This window comes from Trachypithecus francoisi, unplaced genomic scaffold (genome assembly GCF_009764315.1).
Source record: "Trachypithecus francoisi isolate TF-2019V2 unplaced genomic scaffold, Tfra_2.0 Lachesis_group2, whole genome shotgun sequence".
NCBI classification, from domain to species: domain Eukaryota; kingdom Metazoa; phylum Chordata; class Mammalia; order Primates; family Cercopithecidae; genus Trachypithecus; species Trachypithecus francoisi.
In genome coordinates, this window is record NW_022681465.1 from 71,433,407 (window position 1) to 71,456,206 (window position 22,800).

Below are 22,800 nucleotides of genomic sequence, written 5' to 3' on the forward strand. Positions count from 1 at the left end.
AGAATGTAGTAACTGCTTAAAAAAAAAAAAAGTATTTACTCAACAAAAACAAAAAACACGACGACTATCGAACTACTCAGGACATTATTATTATTATTATTATTTTCCAAGACAGAGTCTCGCTCTGTCACCCAGGCTGGAGTGTAGTGACATGATTTTGGCTCACTGCAACCTCCACCTCATGAGTTCAAGCGATTCTCCTGCCTCAGCCTCCTGAATAACTGGGATTACAGGCATGCACCACCACACCTGGCTAACTTTTGTATTTTTAGTAGAGATGGGGTTTCACCATCTTGGCCAGGCTGCTCTCGAACTCCCAACCTCAGGTGCGGCCTGCCATAGTGCTAGGACATGAGCCACCACGCCCAGCCATTAAAGGTATTTTTACATACATTACCTGTACATTTCCAGTACTACTTTGACCAGATGGGATAGTTCTTTCATGGCAGTGTGGGTTGTTCTTGCGAGGCTCTCTGGTGTCCTCTCCCATTGACTGTGGCTTAACAAAAAATCTCTCCTTAAGATTTTTGTTGCTGTCTTCAACATCACCACATCCTCTTAGATTTGATTCCTGGCTTCCCCCTAAATGCACAGACTGAGACTGCTGTACAAGTTGTTGTATATCTGGGAGATTAGCAAAGGATGATCCTACTATTTGCATTAGGCTCATGAAGTTGATCTGTTGCAGCTTGAATAAAACAAAAATTGAAGCAATATCTTAAAATATAACAAAAAAACTAAGGAATCAACAATAATCATATGAGTACTCTACAACAGTCACACCTTTGTCTTAGTATCTATGAGAATTATGAATGCTAAGCAGGAGGCATAGTCACAGAATTTTTTTTGTTTTTTAAAGGGAGAGGAAAAAAATGATAACTTCCTGTCAATCAAGCATATGAATACTCACTTGCGAATGAAACTTGGAACTATTTGTAAACAGTTTACAGTATTCAGTTTCCATAAACATCCCAGGGATCAAAGGAGTGGGATAAAGACAGATTCCCAGAATAGGCCGGGCGCAGTGGCTCACGCCTGTAATCCCAGCACTTTGGGAGGCTGCAGAGGGCAGATCACAAGGTCAAGAGATTGAGACCATCCTGGCCAACATGATGAAATCCCATCTTTACTAAAAATACAAAACTTAGCTGGGTGGTGGCACGCACCTATAGTCCCAGCTACTCGGGAAGCTGACACAGGAGAATCGCTTGAACCAGGGAGGTGAGGTTGCAGTGAGCCGAGATCGTGCCACTGCACTCCAGCCTGGTGACAGAGTGAGATTCTGTCTCTTAAAAAAAAAAAAAGACAGATTCCCAGAGTAAGTATATTTTGAACAGTTTTCAGGAATAAGCAGAAAGCAGTACACAGGTGAAGAGCAAGGAATTCCCTTGGAAAGGCTGATTAGGTGAAAGAAAAGTCAGATACCAGTTGTCCCCAAACTATGCTGCACATTACAATCACCTGAGAAGTATCTATAAGTCCCGATAACCAGGTCACCCCCTATCAATAACATTGCAATGTCTGGGGATGGGAACCAGCATCTGTATTCATTAAGACGACCAGGTTATTTCAATGTCCAGAAAATCTTGGGAAGCACTAGCACAGACATTGGCTTAGCAGGAACAGGAGATTTACAGCAGGGATAATGAAAAGATAGGCTAGTCCGGAAGTTCTCAAACTTCGGCATGCACCAGAATTATCTGGAGGACTTGAACCACTTTGCTGATCCCTATCCAAAGTTTCTGATTCAACGGGTCTAGGATCGGGGCCTGAGAATTTGTACTTCCAAAGTCTAAGTGATGCTGATACTACTCGTCCAGGCATCATACTTTGAGAACCACTAAACTTGTGAAAGTAAGGCAGGAAAGGAGGGAAGGTAAAGACTTCAGAGTGAAGTTTTTGAAGGCCAACAGAAAAATTTGCATTTGATAGAACAAACCAATAGGGAAACAGTGCAGGTTTTTAAAAATGCAGTTTTCTTTTAATTATTCTAAAGCAAATACACACAGGAAAAAACAGAAATTTTAAAAATAAAATAAATATCATTCATAATCCTACCCTCAAAAATAATGAGCATTGACATTTTAGTATATTTCCTTTCTCTTGCTTACTATCTATCTATCTATCTATCTATCTATCTATTTATCTATCTATTCTATCTAAAAGAAAAGGTGTCACCATGGTAGCCAGGCTGGAGTGCAGTGGACTGACCACAGCCCACTGTAACCTCAGATTCCTGGGTTCAAAGCATCCTCCCACCTCAGCCTGCCGAGTAGCTGAGACTATAGGCATGTGCTACTATGCCTGGATAATGGTTTGCTTTTTGGGTGTTTTGTTTGTTTGTTTGTTTGTTTGTTTTGTAGAGATGAGGTCTTGCTATGTTGCCCAGGCTGGTCTCAAACTCCTAGCCTCAAGCAATCCTCCCACCTCAGCCACCCAAAGCACTAGGATTACAGGTGTGAGCCACCTCTTACAAAATTTAAAAATATAAAGAGCCTGTCTTCTTTATATTTTTAAAACAAGATTGATACCATATATTATACAAATTCCTGAAGTTTACTGAAGATTTTTAAACAGGTGACTAATATTATTAAAATAATACCTGAAGAAAGTATCCTAGAAAATGCAAACAGACGACAATAGAAGTATGAAACTAAGAATCTAAGGTTACCCACTGCTATAGAAATAGCAAGTGACTATACTGACATATAGTATCGGCAAAAAATTCAAGAGGGCATAATAAAACACTGGGTAAGGGTTATGAGAGAAGGCAAAGATGACTTTTGAAGATAGTGATTCTTAATCTTTTGTGTGCATCAGAATTATCTGGAGAACTTGTTAAATATATAGGACAGTGACCAGTAAAGTCCCCAAGTAATCCATCTAACAGTTTGAGAGATGGCTCTAAAACATTAAACTGGTAGAATAGGTGGTGCCACTAAACAGAAAAAGAAAAGAAGGCACTAGGGAGAATAAGAATAAAATCAGTTTCAGTAAGTTTCATGGGACAGGGGGACATGCTGAACAACTATTCTCATCAAGGCCCATAAGTTCAAAGAGAACATTAGTACAGCCGGTGCGGTGGCTCACACCTGTAACCCTAGCACTTTGGGAGGCCAAGGCGGGCAGATCACCTGAGGTCAGGAGTTTGAGACCAGCCCCACCAACATGGTGAAACTCCATCTCTACTAAAAATATAAAAATTAGCCAGGCAAGGTGGCGCATGCCTATAATCCCAGCTACTCAGGAGGCTGAGGCAGGAGACGCTTGAACCTGGGAGGCAGAGGTTGCAGTGAGCCGAGATCGCGCAACTGCACTCCAGCCTGGGCGACAGAGTGAGACTCTGTCTCAAAAAATAAAAATTAATAAAAAATTTTTAAAAAGAAAATTAGTGCCGAGAATCATCAATATGATGGTATATTACATCACATAAAAGGATATGGAAGTGAATGCAGGACAAATGAGCAGAGCTTTAGATCTGAGGGAAACTAATGTTTCTAAAAAGGTAAATAATCAACCATTGTTGGTAAACAGAAAAAAAGGATAGCCAGGTATGATGAAAGTCAAAGTGAACAGTAATTTGAAATGCAGTTGACAGTTTCAACTCAAGCACAAGAAATATGGATAAGAAATATGTGATAGTGTCAGCTGGAAAATAAGCCTTGGATACTTCTGAGTAGGAGCCCACTGATCTGGTTTGATTACTCCCCACCTCATTTTTGTAAGCAGCTGCATCCCAAAGAGCTCAGTAAAAAGAAGTCATTGTGAGAAGTAGGTAGCTTAGCCTGGACCTCTAGGCCCTGGAGTTATGAACTTTTTTTTTCCTAGTAGAGTTGGCGGTCTCATTATGTTGCCCAAGCTGATTTCAAACTCCTGGCCTCAAGCAATCCTCCTACCTTGACCTCCCAAAGTGCTGGGATTACAAATGTGAGCCATTGAGCCCAACCAGTTACAAACATTTGAATGAAAAGTACCCAAAGCAGAGAAATGCTTGTGATATAATTTTAACTTGTCAATTTCTGGAAATCAGTTAATATTTTAAAACCCTACGTGTACACTATGTGTAGATTTACTTATATAGAGATGTGCTTACCTGAACTAATTTAAACATTTCATCTTGGAGCATCTGCCTAACGGACTCTGAACAATCTGGTAACTGAGCCCTGCATTCATTTCTCTGGGTCTTCTGAGGTGGTGGAACAGGTGGTTGTGAAGCAACACTGACTCCATTTGATATTATCAGAGGTGGAACTGAGGAACATTTGTCTTTATATGTAGAAATCTGTGTACTACGTGGAAAGCATTTAAATAAAAAACATGCATTAATTGACAAAAAACAAACTGAATATCTATGATCTGAATATTTTGATTGACTTTTGTCTTCCAATTTAGAGGTTATTCTGGTAGTTTTCTAGAAATTTAAACCCTAAAGCCTTTCTCTCTAGTGCCCGTCAGACCCCAGACACATTCGTCATGAGCTCAATTTTCATCTTTATTAAGGGACTGTCAAGTCAGTGATGAGCTCCTTCATAGGGTGTTGCAAATCCAAGAGCTGACATGTGTTTTACTTGCCTGGTCCCTGTGGACAACAGAATTTGAGACCTGTGGAATCATTCTGACTAACTGTACAGACTTCATAATTTGTACTTTTGTTTAGAAATACATTTTTGACTAAAATTAATGATCTAGCATAGAGTTAAGAAAACTAGGGAAAAAACAGGATTAAAAAATTTAATTCTAGGATCAGTAGAGAAAAATACTGTTTATTATCATTAAATGTGAAACAACAGTACTGTGAACATTTCATTTCCAAGCAAACCTCAGAGTTTAAATGTATCATAAACCCTAATAAAAATGCTTATTTACAAACAAAAATTAAGGATCAAAACAAGGTGTTTAGCTGTTTTTTTTTAACAGAATGACTGTTGGGAAATGATTCCTCAAACATAGCAGATACTCAAAGTTTTCTACGTTTTATAAACTAAGCAACGGAGCAGGCAATTATCAGATACAAATAGATCATTATTTCCAAAAAAGAAATGAATATATTAAATTTCATATAGACTTATTTAGGTTTATATTCATTCCCATTTGGCAATAATATTTGCCTTTTATTGAGCATCTAACACACCCAATAAAAAGCTTTATTTGGCAAATTCACAAAAAATAGGCATTACAATTGATCTGCCTTTTCTTTTTTTGCCAAAGTGAAAGCTTTGGGTGTTGCTCCTTGAGAATCATGTTTCTCACAGCTGCTACCAGCCTCCACTGTCCCCAGCTTTCTTAGCTGGGTGACGAGCGAGTTAGTTGCACAGTGACAGGGATCTGGAATCTAAAGAGTGAGCTGGAGCCAAAGAAGGTTGAGAAGGCACCCTGTGGGGACTGGGTTCCTGAAGTGTGATGGAAGAGGGCATGGGTTTCAGGCTGGCCCCTCTTCAGGCATTCCTAGTAAAGCCACAAGGGGCTCCAGGGCTGTAGAGGTCCCCTTGGGCACAGGGTGGGTGCATTCATGCTTGCACAAGTCACTGGCACTCAAGAAGGCCTTGGGACAGTAGGGGCAGGTGTAGGGGTAAACTGAGCTGTAGGTACAGCTGGATGTGCACAGCCCAGCCCAGTCTCAGAAGGTCTTTAAACTGAGTGCAACGAAAGGGCTGGACATGGGTGTGAGCACTCATGCAGACTCAACAATATTTTGTGAAGGTCTCCTTGCACAAACAGATTTGCCCATTTTAAAACAACTTTATTGGGCTTTGCTTTCAACAGGTCTCAAGGAGATTGATTCTAACTATGAAAATTTTTTTCTGAGGTAAAGCTGTGCTATATTTTCCTCCTATTTCGGCAAGACTTCTAAACACTAAGCACTCTGTTCAAAAGAACTGGATGAATCTGTTCTATGAGAGAATTAAAAGCATTTCAAACTCTGTAAGAAATCACTTAGAAGCTGAAAATGAGCAACAACTTCATCTTTCAATAATATATCACTACTTTTTTTCAGAAAAGACTGTTCTAACATAGTTCCTGTATAACTTTAAAATACAATCGCTAGTGGAAACTCAGTAATGAAAGATGTCAGATATGCATGCTTATGCTGCTCTTTCAGTGTTTTATGTTGCTTTTATTTTCTTAGTTTTTAGTCAAAATGCAACAATTGTTTCAGAGTGGCATATTTTCACTCTGATTTGTAAAACACAACTATTTTTAAATGGTATAGTAGGTAAAACTTCTTACCTAGAAATGTCCGAACTTGTATCTACTTGCGTTGATTGAGGAGTGGTATGCTCAGGATGTGAAAAGGCTTCGATCATACTATCAATAAAAATTAATAGGTGATTAGGAAGCAAGATATTCTTTGCATTATCTAAGGTACGAGTGACCTGTGCTCAGCCATCTAAGAGTCTAAACATCCTCTAATCTTCTATAATGTTTAGCTCATAATTACAATCTGTTTACATTTGTCTCCATAGCAATTAGTAACAGACCTAAGCAAAAGCAAAAAAAATATGTCTGGGTGACTTAAAACACCACTTAAATACTGCTGACTGCTCAGCAATGAAAACAACAGAACCCAAAATGAGGGGACATGAGGTTAGCTAAGACCCAAATTTCACTTATAGAAGAGGCAGACATTTTGCTCAGAACACTAGAGCCCACTGTCACATTTGAAACTGTAAAGAGGCCGGGCATGGTGGCTCACGCCTGTGATCCCAGCACTGTGGGAGGCCGAGGCAGATGTATCTCCTGAGCTCAGGAGTTTGAGACCAGCCTGGGTGACATGGTGAATCCCATCTCTACGAGAAATACAAAAAAATTAACTAGGCGTGGTGGTGCGCACCTGCAGTCCCAGCTACTCAGGAGGCTGGGGCAGGAGGCTGGGGCAGGAGGATGGCTTGATCCTGGGAGGTGGAGGTTGCAGTGAGCCAAGATTGCACCACTGCACTCTACCCTGGGCAACAGAGCAAGACCCTGTTTCCAAAAAAAAAAAAAAAAACAAGAAAAAATAAACTGTAAAGTTTAGTATTTGTCTTATCTCTCTCTTTTCTTGGGTAATTTTCCTAAGGAATCATTTTTATGAATGGAAATATCTAAATTACTTGTAAGGCACATAGTATTAAATATATTCTTTGTAATTGTCCACAGAAAACCTAACAAAATTTGTATACTGAAAAGAAAAAGAAAATCTAATAATGTTGCCTTTTTTTTTTTGAAATGGAGTCTTGCTCTGTTGCTCAGGCTGGAGTGCAGTGGCACGATCTCGGCTCACTGAAAGCTCCACCTCCCCGGTTCACGCCATTTTCCTGCCTCAGCCTCCCGAGTAGCTGGAACTATAAGCGCCCGCTACCACGTCCAGCTAGTTTTTTATATTTTTAGTAGAGACAGGGTTTCACTGTGTTAGCCAGGACGGTCTCGATCTCTTGATCTCATGATCCACCCGCCTCAGCCTCCCAAAATGCTGAGATTACAGGCATGAGCCACCGCGCCTGGCCATGTTGCCTTTCTTATCTAAGGGAATTCTAAAATTCTAGAACTTCTAAAATTCTAAAGATTTAGAAATCATGTCCAAACTGTAATACATGAAAACTGCCTTCAGCTCTCCTTGAAGCAATAAGCTAGCAGGCAGTGTAAGTGTACATCATAGCCCTAATGAATAGTGCATAGTAATCATCACGACAGTGAAAGATTTTATACATACATAAAATAATTCATAATCGTTCTTTATTTGATTCAATAAATATGGAATAAGTATGAAAAGTGGTTCCCTACTTAGCAGCTAAATAAGCTTTGGCCGATTTACAGCTTTATTTTGATAAGGCTGATAGTGATGAGAGAACAAAAGGCATTTTAGAGATCATTATTTATTTCACTCTATCAATACATAGAAGTATAACACTTACCAAAAATCATTTTACCATAACTATAAGCTGAAGTTACAGTTTCAGTAGATACACAATACCACCCTAAATCATGTATTGTAAATTATGAAGGAAAAAAGCTGAAAGCTTCACTGACGTAACCAGAGACAATCACTGTCATACTTTTTTCCCCCTTACCCTTTCTGTTCAGCAGATTTTTCCTCCATATTTGTCTCCAGGGGTTCTTCCCTTTGACACTGAACCTCTTCTGTGAACTCCTTTTAAAATTAATAGTATGCAAAAAGAAAACATGTAAAACAAATAGGTATTACTGTCTTGAGTATTTTCAGTCTCATATTAGCCACTTAACCAGAGTAACAACAGTCTACAAGCAAGTGAGAAATCACACAGTAAAATGTACTCCCAGTCCTGCTCTGACCAAATATTTATACTGTGTGAACTGCCTCCAGTCTGTCACACTGGGCTACTGAGCATGCTAAGTTACAAAGACAAGACTGTGTCAATAGACTAACACACTGTAAATTATATACACCTAATACTACATGATTATTCATTTCCCTGCAAAAACAACTATAAAACCAGGAAAAATGAATCCATTTTAAAAGAATTGCTACAAGGCAGGTGGATCACTTGAGGTCACTTGAGGTCAGGAGGTCAAGATCAGCCTGGCCAACATGGTGAAACTCTCTCTACAAAAATTACAAAAAATTAGTCAGGCATGGTGCCGCATGCCTGTAGTCCCAGCTACTCAGGAGGCTGAGGCAGAATTGCTTGAACCTGGGAGGCTGAAGCTGCAGTTAGCCAAGATCACACCACTACACTTCAGCCTGGGCAACAGAGCAAGACTGTCTCAAACATAAAAATAACAATAAAAAAGAACTGTTAACAACAGATAGGGCACAGTGGCTCACACCTGTAATTTCAGCACTTTAAGAGGCTGAGGCTAGGAGTTCAGGACCAGTCTAAGCAACATAGCAAGGCCAAGTCTCTACAAAAAAATGTTTTTTTAAAAAATTATCTGGGCATAGTGATGCACACCTATAGTAGGACCCAGCTACTTGGGAGGCTGAGGCAAGAGGATGACTTTATTCCAGGAATTCCAGGCTGCAGTGAGCCACGATCATGCCACTGCACTCCAGCTTGGGCAAAAGAGCAAGACCCTCATCTCAAAAAAAAAAAAAAAAAAAAAACAGAACTGTTACAATAATTGGAAATGTCTATGCTCCCCCTGGAAATTCAACATATAGAGTTTTGAGAAAAATAATACCAAAAAGCATATATATGTATAAAAAGTACAGCTGAAATATACTTTTTAATTTTTTTTTTTAAAGACAGGGTCTCACTCTGTTGCCCAGGCTGGAATGTACTAGCACAATACAGCTCACTACAGTCTCAAACTCCTGGAGTCAAATGATCCTCCCACCTCAGCCTTCCAAGTAGCTGAGACTATTACAGGTGCATGCCACCATGCCTGGCTATTTTTTAATTTTTCGTAGAGATGGAGTCTTGTTCTCTTGAGCAGGCTGGTCCAAAACTCCTGGGCTCAAGCAATCCTCCCGCCTCAGCCTCCCAAAGTGCAGGGATTACAGGTATCAGTTGCCATGCTTGGCCATACTTCCATACTTTTTAAATAAAGGACACGTTTGCTACTCTTGATTAAATAAATTTGCTGAAGCAGTTTATGGCATGAAAATTTCATTGCCTGAAATTATTGGACATGTTACTACACTGTACTAGAATTTCAGGGAAAGAAAAATGTCACACAGCATGGCTATATTCTACAACCCATAGTGCATTTTTAAGAGCTAGCCTTGCTTTGATATATTTAATAACAATGAATAAAAACATGTATAATTTAAACACTACACAAAATGAAAGATGAATAATTGTATCCACTATTTATTGACTTACTTCTTCTAACTGCTGTGGTAAAGTCATCTTGCAAATCGCAAGATTGGGACTTCTGAAACCTCTAACAGATTCTTCAATGTCTTCTAGCGATAAGTGAAGATGAAGAGAAAACTGATCATTAAAAAAATTAAACTATTGACTTTTTAGGGGGCTCAGGGAATATTACCAGAAACAATATAATGACAGAAATATTTTCTATCCTTTTTATAAAGACAGTCTTTGAAAACACCTGGAGTCTATTCCGTCTTCATCAGCAAAATCCCAGATGAGCCTTGAGAGGCCTTATTATTCAGTATGTTTAACTCCATGTAGTGCTCTGAGAGTTTCTGTTTTAAGGAAGACTGCTGGGGAGAGGTTTGTAGAGTTGCTTCACAGAAATTAAGAGACCATAATTATTACATAAGCAGCACAACAGGCCCAACAATTGTAAAAGAGCACCAACATAAAAATATCTTAGATCTTCTTGGTTTTAGCAAAACCAAAATTAGAGTTAATATGTTCAATGTTTCATAAATATTTAATTCTCTTAATTTTTTATTTTAGGCTCCTGTAAACACACTTAGGTGGAAGACTAAATAAGTTATCTCAGATAGTATTATTTACCATATTATTTACCAATTTCAAATTAATAAAGCCAAATAAATAGATTAAATAAACTGACCTTCATAGTCTGATATGTGCATATCCATTTCCTCTTCTGTAAATGCTTGTACTTCTAAAAGATCCTCATCAATATCTATAAATTCTTTTTTAGTATTATGAATGACGGAAATAATCTCAACATTGATTTCTTTTATATCAGGATTTTTTGCTTCAGTTGGCATTCTACTGAAAAAAATGCAGCAACTAAAATTACAACTATTCTTAGAGATAAAGAGCTACTTTACATTTAATTCAGTTTTTGTTTTTGTTTTTTTTTGAGATGGAGTCTCGCTCTGCCGCCCAGACTGGAGTGCAATGGCACAATCTCGACTTAATTCAGTTTTTTAAAAACAAAGAACAAACTCTGGTTTCATATTTATAAAATCTTTCTTTAAAAAATTCTGATACATAGAAGCTCAGTTAAAGATTGTTCAGTAGGCTGGGTGCGGTGGCTCATGCCTGTAATGCCAGCACTTTGGGAGGCCGAGGCGGGTGGATTACCTGAGGTTGGGAGTTCGAGACTAGCCTGACCAATATGGAGAAACCCCGTCTCTACCAAAAATACAAAATTAGCTGGGAGTGGTGGCACATGCCTATAATCCCAGTTACTAGGGAGGATGAGGCAGGAGAATTGCTTGAACCTGGGCGGCGGAGGTTGCGGTGAGCCGAGATTGTGCCATTGCACTCCAGCCTGGGCAACGAGAGTGAAAGTGAAACTCCGTCTCAAAAAAAAAAAGGATTGTTCAGTAAATAACTAAACATCCTAGTTTTTATTTATTCAAATGATTGGAATAATTTCAATTTATCTAAAATTATCATTCTCACAAAGGACTGACTATTCATGCTATAATGGCTTTTGCCTTGGGATTCAAAGCTATGTTACTCCTAGCATTGCTTCATATATAAAAATGGATGAAAGGATTAGTTCAACTTCTGATATGGGAAATAAATTGATAAAGGAATCTCTCAGGATGAATTAATTGCTCTCTCAGAAAATATAAGCTAGACCAAGAGGGAAAAAATACAATTTGCAATGAATTGTTAAAGCACCTCAGAAAGCTCACTGCCTGTTCCTCTACTTCAAAAAATGCTTATTCCTTTAACTTTCAAGGGTTTGATTCTTCCCTTTAAGCCCAAAGGCCATCAAACCAGGTGTCTTATACTGAAAAGAAGAGTATAATCAGCAACTTACTTCAAGATATTTTGACAAGATTTATTCAGACCATTTCTTTCCTCTGTTCCACCTGGAGTTGCCACTGCAACTGAACTGCCAGCATCTGATTTGCTCTCCCTCTCAATACTGGGTACAATCTGACATCCAGTGTCACGATTCTCTACCATCTAAAGTAAACCATTTACAGTATTTAGTATTTATTGAACCCTTTATTTTTCACCATATTTTAAAATTATTCATTCTTTCTACAGGAATTCTGAATAATCCTCTTATTCATTTATCAAATATTTACTGCATTTCTACAACTCAATATTTGTTGCTGAAGCAATGATCAAGTCTTTATTCTAATTGGAAAAAGCAAATCTGACTACCTAAATAGTATTCAAAAGAAATCAGCCCTACACATTTGCAAGGGAAACTGTCATTGTCTTCAGGCCACGAAACAGTGGCAAAAAAGTTATAATATTCTCATTTCATTCCTTTTGCTATATCATAAAGACATTCAGTAGTTATTTCAAAATGACATAATAAACAAAAATACATACAGCTAAAAACACAAGGTACGTATCCCTTTTGTCTCAATTAAAATTTCCATATACATTATCTAGAAATACAAATTTCAAGGATGACAAATATCACAGTATCATATAAACTGTATACCTTATGATAACAGAAACCAATCTCAAGGAAAAAAAAAGAGGACTGGTATGGTGGCTTACGCCTGTAATCCCAACATTTTGAGAGGCTGAGGTAGGAAGATCACTTGAGCCCAGGAGTTTGAGATCAGCTTGTGTAACACATGGAAATTCTGTTTCTACAAAAAATTTAAAAATTAGCCAGGCATAGTGGCATGAGCCTGTGGTCCCAGCTGCTTGGGAGATTCAGGTGGAAGGATCACTTGAGCCCAGAAGGTCAAGGCTACAGGCAGCTCTGATCCTAAGACTGCACTCCAGCCTAGGTGATAAAGCAAGACTCTGGACCAGGCGCAGTGGCTCACACCTGTAATCCCAGCACTTTGGGAGGCCGAGACGGGTGGATCACGAGGTCAGGAGTTCAAGACCAGCCTGGCGAATACAGTGAAACCCCGTCTCTACTAAAAAATACAAAAATTAGTCAGGCGTGGTGGCGCGCACCTGTAGTTCCCGCTACTCGCAAGACTGAGGCAGGAGAATTGCTTGAATCCAGGAGGCAGAGGTTGCAGTGAGCTGAGATCATGCTACTGTACTCCAGCCTGGGTGACAGAGTGAGACGCCATCTCAAAAAAAAAAAAAAAAAAAGCAAGACTCTGTCTCAAAAAATAAATAAGTAAAAAATAAAAGAAAACAAATTCACACACACACACACACACACTCTCTCACATCCTTCAGCCTAGAATAAACTACTTTAGAATAAAGGCACTTGCCATTGACTAGGGAAAAAAGAATAGTTAATTAAACACTAACTCCTCTACTGACTCCCATCTGCCTTTCTGAGTTTGATTCTTCAACTTCTTCTGGCCTGAGAGTATAAGAAAAACAACCCACTAATGGACTTGATGAGACATCAGTAATTAAAACTAGAGAGCTACCTCGTCCTTCTTCTGAACCAAAACCTGAAACCGAAAAAAGAAATAATATAACTGTAATACCACTTGTAATATCACTAAAATTATCTCCTTTCCTTTTTTCTTTTTTTTTTTTTGAGACGGAGTCTCGCTCTGTCGCCCGGCTGGACTGCAGTGGCCGGATCTCAGCTCACTGCAAGCTCCGCCTCCCGGGTTTACGCCATTCTCCTGCCTCAGCCTCCCGAGTCGCTGGGACTACAGGCGCCAGCCACCTCGCCCGGCTAGCTTTTTGTATTTTTTAGTAGAGACGGGGTTTCACCGTGTTAGCCAGGATAGTCTCGAACTCCTGACCTCGTGATCCGCCCGTCTCGGCCTCCCTAAGTGCTGGGATTACAGGCTTGAGCCACCGCGCCCGGCCTCCTTTTTCCTTTTTTATAAATACACACAAAACTTCAAAACCTCACAGCCTCTCTGAAAAAAGCACTTTCACTTTAACTATTGTTAAGAATTAAAGGAACCAGTAGAAGAAAAAAAATAGGAGATACTGATTATAATCAACATTGTCATTTTCTATTATTTAATGATTCTTTAATAGATGGGAAATGTAACATAGTTTTAATCAAAAATGAGAATTCTCGTTTGTATGTAATGAACAATTGATATGCTTACCTGAATAATGGCATTTTTTGCCTTATATGTAGCAAAATAGGGTTGTTCCAAAAGCCATAATGATGTAAGAATGGCAGCTGTAGAGGTCTTTACACGAATTACTGGACTGTACTCAGAGGACGACTCAGTTATACCAGAATCACAGAGTAGTCTTCTATTAGACCACCTTATCATCCATTCCAGCAGTCTTCCTATACTGCCAAATGTGTTTAGTGCTAAAGGAAGATCTTCTTGAGGGTTAATATCATCGCACTGAATAGCTTTGAAAACACATCTTCTAGTTTTAATGGACTTGGGAGTCCAAAAAATGTTGTTTGATGATCTCTGGATTAGACATTTTTCTCTAGTGTCATCTTGTATTCTGTAAATTGACTTTTGTTTTAAACCAAATAATCCACTCATTCGTTCATTCTTATTGACTTCATTCAAAGGATATTCTAAAAAAGGTTTGATCCCTTGATTAACCCGTACCGATGATGAAAGTTTCTGGTTTTCTAAATGCATGCTATATTCATCATTTAAAGAGGATGATTTTTCTGATTCATAGGACTTAGGAGCAACAACAAAGCAAGAACCAGCTCTAAACACATTCTGGCTTTTAGTTTTGCTCTGACGTCGTTTTAATGTTGTATGTACATCAAAAAGTAAAGAATTAAGTTCATGTTCTCTAAGCATTCCAGAAAAACTGGTTAGAAATGGAATTCCAGCATCCCTGGAATAAGGTAGGTCCCTTTCAAGAATGTAACTCAAAAAGAGATCAAGGAATTTAATATATTCATCATCATCACGTTCAAATTCCCAAACACCTATTACAGGAAGTGTATTTTGTGATAACTTTTCATGATCTTCTTTCTTTGTAGGATTTTCTTTCTGATTACACATTTTCTTTTTATCGGTAGGCTTACCAATCGATGTTAATTCCATGTGATTTGGGGCATTTCTACAGCAAAAAAATAAAATAAGACAGAATTAAAGATCATTTAATCACTAAAACTGATATTAGAATTGACATGAAAAATTCTCTCCAATGATTAAGTCATGTATATTTTGTGTGCCTTGATTACATATATTTCAAATGAGGGAGTGGGACTAAATGATTTGTAAGTGTTTTCAAGAGTGGAACATTTCTACGAGATCAAAAAAAATTAATATCAAAAGGGAAAATTTGTATTAGAAGAGATTAAAATGTGTCCACAGAAATTTCACTATAAAAGAACATGAATGATTTTTCTGTGGGTAAAAAAAAAAAATAGTCCTCTAATGGGTCAGATTTTAGGAATACAAAGTCAACAAAAACTCCAAGCCACTGATACACAACAAAACTTAGGATTTCTTTTCTTGCATCTGCCCGCTCAGCTCCCCTAATACCAAGTGTAACAAGCAAGACTGTCCTTTTTTGTTTTACCACACAAAATTAGGAACTTTTTCTAAACACTTTTAGCTGCTATGAAACCAGTTAGGCAGATACCTTAACTGCCCAACCACAATTCCTTTTAAATGTTTCTTCTCAACATGGTTCTTAGGGCAGAACACAGATCCTTAGTTCCCTCAGTAAGATAACAGGTATTGGCCACCTGGGCTGAAAGCATCCCATCCCTTCTGATTGAGGCAATTTCCTTCCCTGAAATATTTCCCTTAAAAATAGTAAGGAAATATACGGAAAAATTTTCCTTAAAAATAATATGGCTAACTCAGTAACCCAAAACTATTTAAGTCTAAAGATTACTAAAAAAAACTGAAAGTCCTCCAGTGAAGCGTAGAATTTCATCTACTCCTCTGATTTTATAATTTCAGATGGCAAAATTATTTCATATATCAATAATATTTAAAGTAAATTTTCGAATGTACAGTCTCATTTTATACTCCTAATATTCTTATGAGTGGAGGGGGTGGCACTTATCATTCATATTATTAATAGTGCAATCTGTGAGGGTTGCTGGGACCAGAAATCAGCTCATCAGATGCCTGAAAGCTACTTTTCAAAGGAAGCGAATGCCTGTTATTAAAAGATCTCAATTGTACCTTTGATAGATATTTATCCTACTTTTTTCTTCAACCGACAAAGCTTCAGAGAATGTAGCTGCCGTATCTTCATCACTGTGAACCATAGAATTCCCCAGTTCTGTGAGTGTACTTCTGCTCAAACTAGTCCCCAGGGAAAATCTGTCAAAACCTGGCACCTCATCTGGTTTCTCTTCTTCAATTGGTTCCCATATATTCAATTCAAAAGAGCCTATATTTCTCTGTACACGTTTTAGAGCTTTCACCCTCACTTTCTGGATAGAATGAATGACAACAGACATCATTTCCTCAGTCTGGGGACCTGGAAAGAAAAGAATAAAAAGTCTTAGTGTTCATTAAAATGTTTCAATTCGAGACATACGGAGACCCAACTCTGGTTCCTCCTGGGGACAAGAAACCTAACTCATGACTTATTTCCACTTTCTTTTTTTTTTTTGAAGCGGAGTCTCGCTCTGTCGCCCGGACTGGAGTGCAGTGGCCGGATCTCAGCTCACTGCAAGCTCCGCCTCCCGGGTTTACGCCATTCTCCTGCCTCAGCCTCCCGAGTAGCTGGGACTACAGGCGCCCGCCACCTCGCCCGGCTAGTTTTTGTATTTTTAGTAGAGAGGGGGTTTCACTGTGTTAGCCAGGATGGTCTCGATCTCCTGACCTCGTGATCCGCCCGTCTCGGCCTCCCAAAGTGCTGGGATTACAGGCTTGAGCCACCGCGCCCGGCCTATTTCCACATTCTTACAGGTCGTGTTTTCTTCAGTATTTACTGGAAAGTTATTTTAAAGTAGAGCTGCAGAAGCTAAAGAAGGTCCATTAAAGAACACAATAAAAGAGATAGAACCTAGACCTGATGAAGAAACAGTATGCCCTGGAAAAAAAAAAACTTTAGGTGATTTAACTGTTTTAAAACTCAGAAGGATAATTATATTTAATAAAAAGAATAACCAATGTTTTTTCCATTCTCACATAGTAGAGAATAAGATAAAATGAGTATAATTCTAGTCAAAAAAATCAAGGACATTTTTCTTACTACAAGTAATAGGAAACAATAGAAGGGAAGGTTTTCAAGGCTGCCTATAGAAAAATTTTAAAATATTATTTAATATATAAACAGAATATTTTAAAGGATATCAAAAAAAGAATTAAGAAAAAGACAAATCACAAATACAATATATTAATAGAATAACACAAAATCACTGGACATACCTGGACTTAAATACTGAATTATAGTTCTAAAAAGCAGTGTAATTTTAATTCTTTAAAAATTCCACAACGTTGTAAATGTACTTAATGTCAATGAATTGTATATTTTAAATGACTAAAATGGCAAATTTTATATGTGTTTTACCCCAATAAGAAATGTGTGTATTCTAATTTTGAAGAATAAAATTAGAAGCATAAAAAACCATAAAGGGAAAGGAAAATTACTTGTTTTCAACAAATACTTGCAATATACAAAGCACTATATGCTCATTTTATATTATCTTATTTAATCCTCTCTGAATACACATCATAAAGCAGGTAATACTATGCCCACTTTACAAATAAAGATATGAGGCTCAGAGAGACTGAGCAACTTGCCTAAGGTCACACACTTACTGACTGACAGAGCCATGAGCCGAAGTCAGCTCCATCTGGTTCCAAAGCAAGAGATTAGTCTTTCTGCAATGGAAAAATGTTTCTACCTTCTCATACTCCTATCTTGAGGAAGAGGCAGAAATGCATAGACACATAAGCAACAGTAAATAAATATTTTCAAAACAGAAAGGGAATCTTCCGCAATTTATCTATTAGCTATCTGAGAAACAACAAATAATACCTTTCACAACACAGTGTGTGAGTCTCTGGTGAAGAGAGTGATATTTGTCTCTTAAAGGAACCCTCACATCCTCAGGATAGGGAAATGCTTTCACGAAAATTTCTGCTACCTTCAGAAAAAAATTTTTTAAGTTTTATGAGAAACAACATTCTTTTTTCTTCCATTCCACAAATATTTTATTTTAACTAAAAATATAAATGCATATTTCTTACTAATCTTTTGAGGTCAGGTCACAGCCTCTCCCTGAGCATGAGTCTGCTAATAGGAGTTTCGTATCAACTTACTTTTTTATTTTAAAACACGTAATTGACAAAACGTGTGTATATTCAAGGTGTACAATGTGATGATTTAATATACATATACATTCTGTGATTTCCACAGTCAAATTAATTAGCACATCCATCAATACACACAGTTACTATTGTAATATCCTCCCTTATCAAATTTCAGGTAAACAATACACTACGATTAACTATAGTCACTACATTATACATTGGATCCCTAGAACTTAATTCATCTTATAACTGAAAGGTTGTACCCTTTGACCAAGATCTCCCCATTTCCACGACATCCCCAACCTCTGGCAACCACCATTCCACTCTCTGCTTCTGTGAGTTCAAAATTTTTATATTCCACACATAAGTGAGGTCCTACAGTATTTATCTTTCTGAACCCAGAAGATATTATGCTAAGTGAAATAAGCCAAAGAAAGGCAGTATCATCCTTAATTAAAATTAAATAAAAATCTTTTAAAGTCCCTGCTTCTGATGTAGTTTACTTTCACCTACAAGCACATTACCTTTCTGATTGGTGGCAGTTCTCCAATAAGGCTCAAAATTAAATCCTGAATAAGTTCTTCCATATTAAAGAACCGAGAGAAAGGCAGCATTCTATAAGCCCATTCCACCGCACTAAGACAGTGCTCAATCATACAAGAATCAAACTCCACTTCAAGGTCCTAAAAGGATATTGAAAAACATTCATTTCTTTTTTAGTTTAGATGGTAGACCAGAATGAATTCAAAAGAAAGTTTTGCTGCAAACAATAAAATCTTCTTTTAAACAATAATTTCCCAAGTAATGTGTGTTCATTTTTCTTATTTTTGCCCTGGTAAATACCTTTTCTCCTTTTACATTTTCTCTTGCTTTCTGATATTGCCTGCAACTAAGGGATAACTTATCACGGACATGCAGCATCCAACACAGAGCACAAAGTTCTCTGAAGCAACCTAAAGCAGGAACACAGATATGAAAGAAAATTATATGAGTATGTACATTAATATTATAACAACTCCACCTCTGCTGGTCATTTTTTTCAAAGTAAAGGTCTTTATTTCATTAATTATAACATGAGCACATGCATTGTAAATTTATATAAAAGTCCTTATCTAAAAATCATGGAGACTGACTTAAAAGTCACTTACTGATATTCATTTATGTTTAAACATTTTTAATACTAAAAACAATTTCTAATAGTAAATAATTTATTAGAAGCAATACAAGTACACAAAGATATATAAAATCATACTATGTTTGCTGCTTTGCAACCAGCTTTTTTTTCACCTACTATATCTTAGATATCTTTTCACGTGCTTTTCATATACTGAGTCTTCTTATTGCCGATACGGTGTTCCATTGTATGGAGCATCAGGATTTAACTATAAACAATGCACGGGCTCACAATCCAGCTATCAAAACTAGTTTTCACTCTTCTGCTAATCTTAAATTTCTATTATAGTTAACGTGTGACCAATTAAGTGAAAACCACCTCTCTACCCTACTGTTCTATGGTCAATAGGACCTTTTCAACGGTGTGATGTAGGCTTTGTAGACAGAGCAAGACTTTGTCTCCCAGCTACTTGGAAACCTGAGGTGGGAGGATCGTTTGAGCCGAGGAGTTTGAGACCAGTCTCCATATTGGTATGGACGTGGTGAAAAGGAAACACTTTTACACTGCTGGTGAAAACGTAAACTAGTACAACCACTATGGAAAACAGTGTGAAGAGTCCTTAAAAAACTAAAAGTAGATCCACCATTTGATCCAAACAATCCCACTACTGGCTATCTACCCAGAGGAAAAGAAATCATTATATGAAAAAGACACTTGCACACACTTGTTTCTAGCAGCACAACAGCAAGACTGTCTCTGGAAAAAGAAAAATATAGGAACTTTTCCTTTGGAAAAAGAAAGATAATACTCTAAAATTTAACAGTCATTCATTTATGCCTTATTTATTTTTATTTATTTTTTACTTATTATTATTATTTTTGAGACGGAGTCTTGCTCTGTCTTGCCCAAGCTGGAGTGCAGTGGCACGATCTTGGCTCACTGCAGCCTCCACCTCCCAGGTTCAAGCAATTCTCCGGTCTCAGACTCCAAAATAGCTGGGACTACAAGGCATGTGCCACCATACCTGGTTAATTTCGTATTTTTAGTAGAGACAGGGTTTCACCATGGGCCAGGCTGGTCTCCAACTTCTGATTTCAGGTAATCCACCTGCCTTGGATTACAGGTATAAGCCACCGCACCCAGCCTATGCCTTAATTTTTTAAATAAGCCTTATTTTTACAATAAACTGACTTTTATATTAGTAGTCAGTTATGTTCATTTTCTTTAGGGAGCTATTTAGTATGGTTTTAAAATAAATATTACAAAGTCAAAAAGAACAGTTTGACATTATAGAAAGTGAGCAGAAAGCAGGTCTTCTACACATTCTATTCATCCCAATAGTGAGAGAGGATGGTGGGTACACGGCCCCAGGGGGACTATCGGGGTCTCCAATGAGCATTTTCACACTACAGCCAACCCCACACATCAGATTCTCATAGATTCTGCCAGGGGAGCATGGCCCAATCTTTTGAGAAACGCATCATTACTGACAGATGTGTTTCATTATTTCATATTTCACAGGCAAGCTGGGATAGAACTAAGGCCAAGAACTAGCAAGATACAGTGCAGCAGCATACTAAACAGTGACTTATCTAAAAACATTCCTTATCTGTGTTTTTCAGACTGTGGATTACAACCTATTATTAATTACTAGGCTATAAAATCAATTCAGTGAGTCTCAATCATCTTTTAAAAATAGAATACAATAGAATATATCAAGAGTGCATTGCGGCCGGGCGCAGTGGCTCACGCCTGTAATCCCAGCATTTTGGGAGGACGAGGTGGGTGTATCACCTGAGGTCAGGAGTTCGAGACCAGCCTGGTCAACCTGGTGAAACCCTGTCTCTACTAAAAATACAAAAATTAGCTGGGCGTGGTGGTGTGCACCTGTAATCCCAGCTACTCGGGAGGCTGAGGCAGGAGAATCACTTGAACCGGGAAGGTGGAGATTGCAGTGAGCCAAGATCACGCCATTGCACTCCATCCTGGGTGACAGGCTGAGACTCTGTCTCCAAAAAAAAAAAAAAAAAGAAAGAAAAAGAAAAGAAGAGTGCACTGCACACAGTAAGAGTAAAGGTAGTTCATTAAAGCTCCAAGCATGGTATTGCCCCTGAAGACCTTCCAGGAGAACAGGAAGTGAAGGACAGAGATATTGATGATCCTGACCCTATGTAGGCCTAGACTAATGTATATGTTGCGTCTTAGTTTAAAGAAAAAAAAAATTAAAGAGTAAAAAATAAACTTCAAAATTTTTCAATAGAAAAAATCTTGGCCGAGCGCAGTAGCTCACACCTGTCATCCTAGCATTTTGGCAAGCTGAGGTGGGAGGATCGATTGAGCCCAGGAGTTTGAGACCAGCCTGGGCAACATAGTAAGACTATGTCTCCATTTTATAAATAAAAAAAATTAGGCCAGGTGCAGTTGCTCACACCTGTAAACCCAGCACTTTGGGAGGCAGAGACAGGCGGATTGCTTGAGCTCAGGAGGGCAAGACCAGCCTGGGCAACGTGGTGAAACTCCGCCTCTACTAAAAATACAAAAATTAATCAGGTATGGTGGTACACGCCTGTTGTGCCAGCTACTCAGGAGGCTGAGGCAGGAAAAATGCCTGAACCCAGGAGGCAGAGGCTGCAGTGAGCCAAGATGGCATCACTGCACTCCAGTCTGGGTAACAGAGACTCCATCTCTACAAAAACTAAAAAATAAATTAGCTGGTACAGTGGCTCATGTCTGTAGTCCCAGTACTCAAGGACTGAGGTTGGAGAATCCTTTGAGCTCATGACTTTGAGGCTGCAGTGAGCTATGATTATGCCACTGTATGTCTCTTTTTTTTTTTTTTTTGAGACGGAGTCTCGCTCTATCACCCAGGCTGGAGTGCAGTGGCCGGATCTCAGCTCACTGCAAGCTCCACCTCCCGGGTTCCCGCCATTCTCCTGCCTCAGCCTCCTGAGTAGCTGGGACTACAGGCGCCCACCACCTCGCCTGGCTAGATTTTTGTATTTTTTTAGTAGAGACGGGGTTTCACCGTGTTAGCCAGGATGGTCTCAATCTCCTGACCTCGTGATCCGCCCGTCTCGGCCTCCCAAAGTGCTGGGATTACAGGCTTGAGCCACCACGCCCGGCCGCCACTGTATGTCTCTTAAGCCAAGTATGATTACAAGAGTCAAAAAGGTTTTAATTTTTTTAAGTACATAAAATAAAAACATTACAATAAACTATGGTTAATTTATTATGGAGGAAAATATTTTTAATAAATTTAGTATAGCCTAAGTGTACAGTGTTTACAAAGTCTACAGTAGTGTATAGTAATGTCCGAGGCCTTCAAATCAACTCACCACCCACTCAGTGACTCCCCTGGGGTAAAAACTTCCAGTCCTGTAAGCTCCATTCATGGTAAGTGCCCCACACTTACCATTTTTTACAATCTTTTATACTGTATTTTTACTGTACCTTTTCAATGTTTAGATATGTTTATATATATAAATACTTACCATTGTGTTAAAACTGCCTACAGTATTCAGTGTAGTCACATTCTGTATTCAGTACTGCAGTATTCAATATGGCAACACTTCTTTTTAGAGACAGGGTCTCACTATGTTGCCTAGGCTGGAGTGCAGTGGCTATTCACAGGTGCAATCATTGCACACAATGGCCTTGAACTCCTAGGCTCAAGCAATCCTTTTGTACAGGTTTGTAGCCTAGAAGCAGAAGGCCATATCATATAGCCTCAGTGTGTACTAGGCTATTTTTGTCTAAGTATACCCTATGA

General features: G+C 38.4%; 1 protein-coding gene across 10 annotated transcripts in view; it reads right to left on the reverse strand.

The window, feature by feature from the left end:
- The window catches only part of CPLANE1 (ciliogenesis and planar polarity effector 1), a 160,198-nt gene that overhangs the window by 71,821 nt on the left and 65,577 nt on the right, over nt 1-22,800 (reverse strand). For 9 of the 10 annotated variants that reach the window (XR_004429799.1, XR_004429800.1, XM_033179384.1 and 6 more), the window contains 12 exons: nt 18,761-18,870; nt 18,442-18,600; nt 17,643-17,751; nt 15,833-16,133; nt 13,811-14,750; nt 11,617-11,765; nt 10,444-10,610; nt 9,783-9,865; nt 8,049-8,128; nt 6,229-6,306; nt 4,094-4,289; nt 398-688 (listed from right to left, as the gene is read on the reverse strand). Coding sequence is in view for 8 of the 10 variants with exons in the window: in XM_033179384.1 (XP_033035275.1) it covers nt 398-688; nt 4,094-4,289; nt 6,229-6,306; nt 8,049-8,128; nt 9,783-9,865; nt 10,444-10,610; nt 11,617-11,765; nt 13,811-14,750; nt 15,833-16,133; nt 17,643-17,751; nt 18,442-18,600; nt 18,761-18,870 (2,663 nt within the window). In the remaining 2 variants the exon portion in view is untranslated. The remainder of the gene's footprint in view (nt 1-397; nt 689-4,093; nt 4,290-6,228; nt 6,307-8,048; nt 8,129-9,782; nt 9,866-10,443; nt 10,611-11,616; nt 11,766-13,810; nt 14,751-15,832; nt 16,134-17,642; nt 17,752-18,441; nt 18,601-18,760; nt 18,871-22,800) is intronic. The other variant, XM_033179380.1, reaches the window with a different exon arrangement.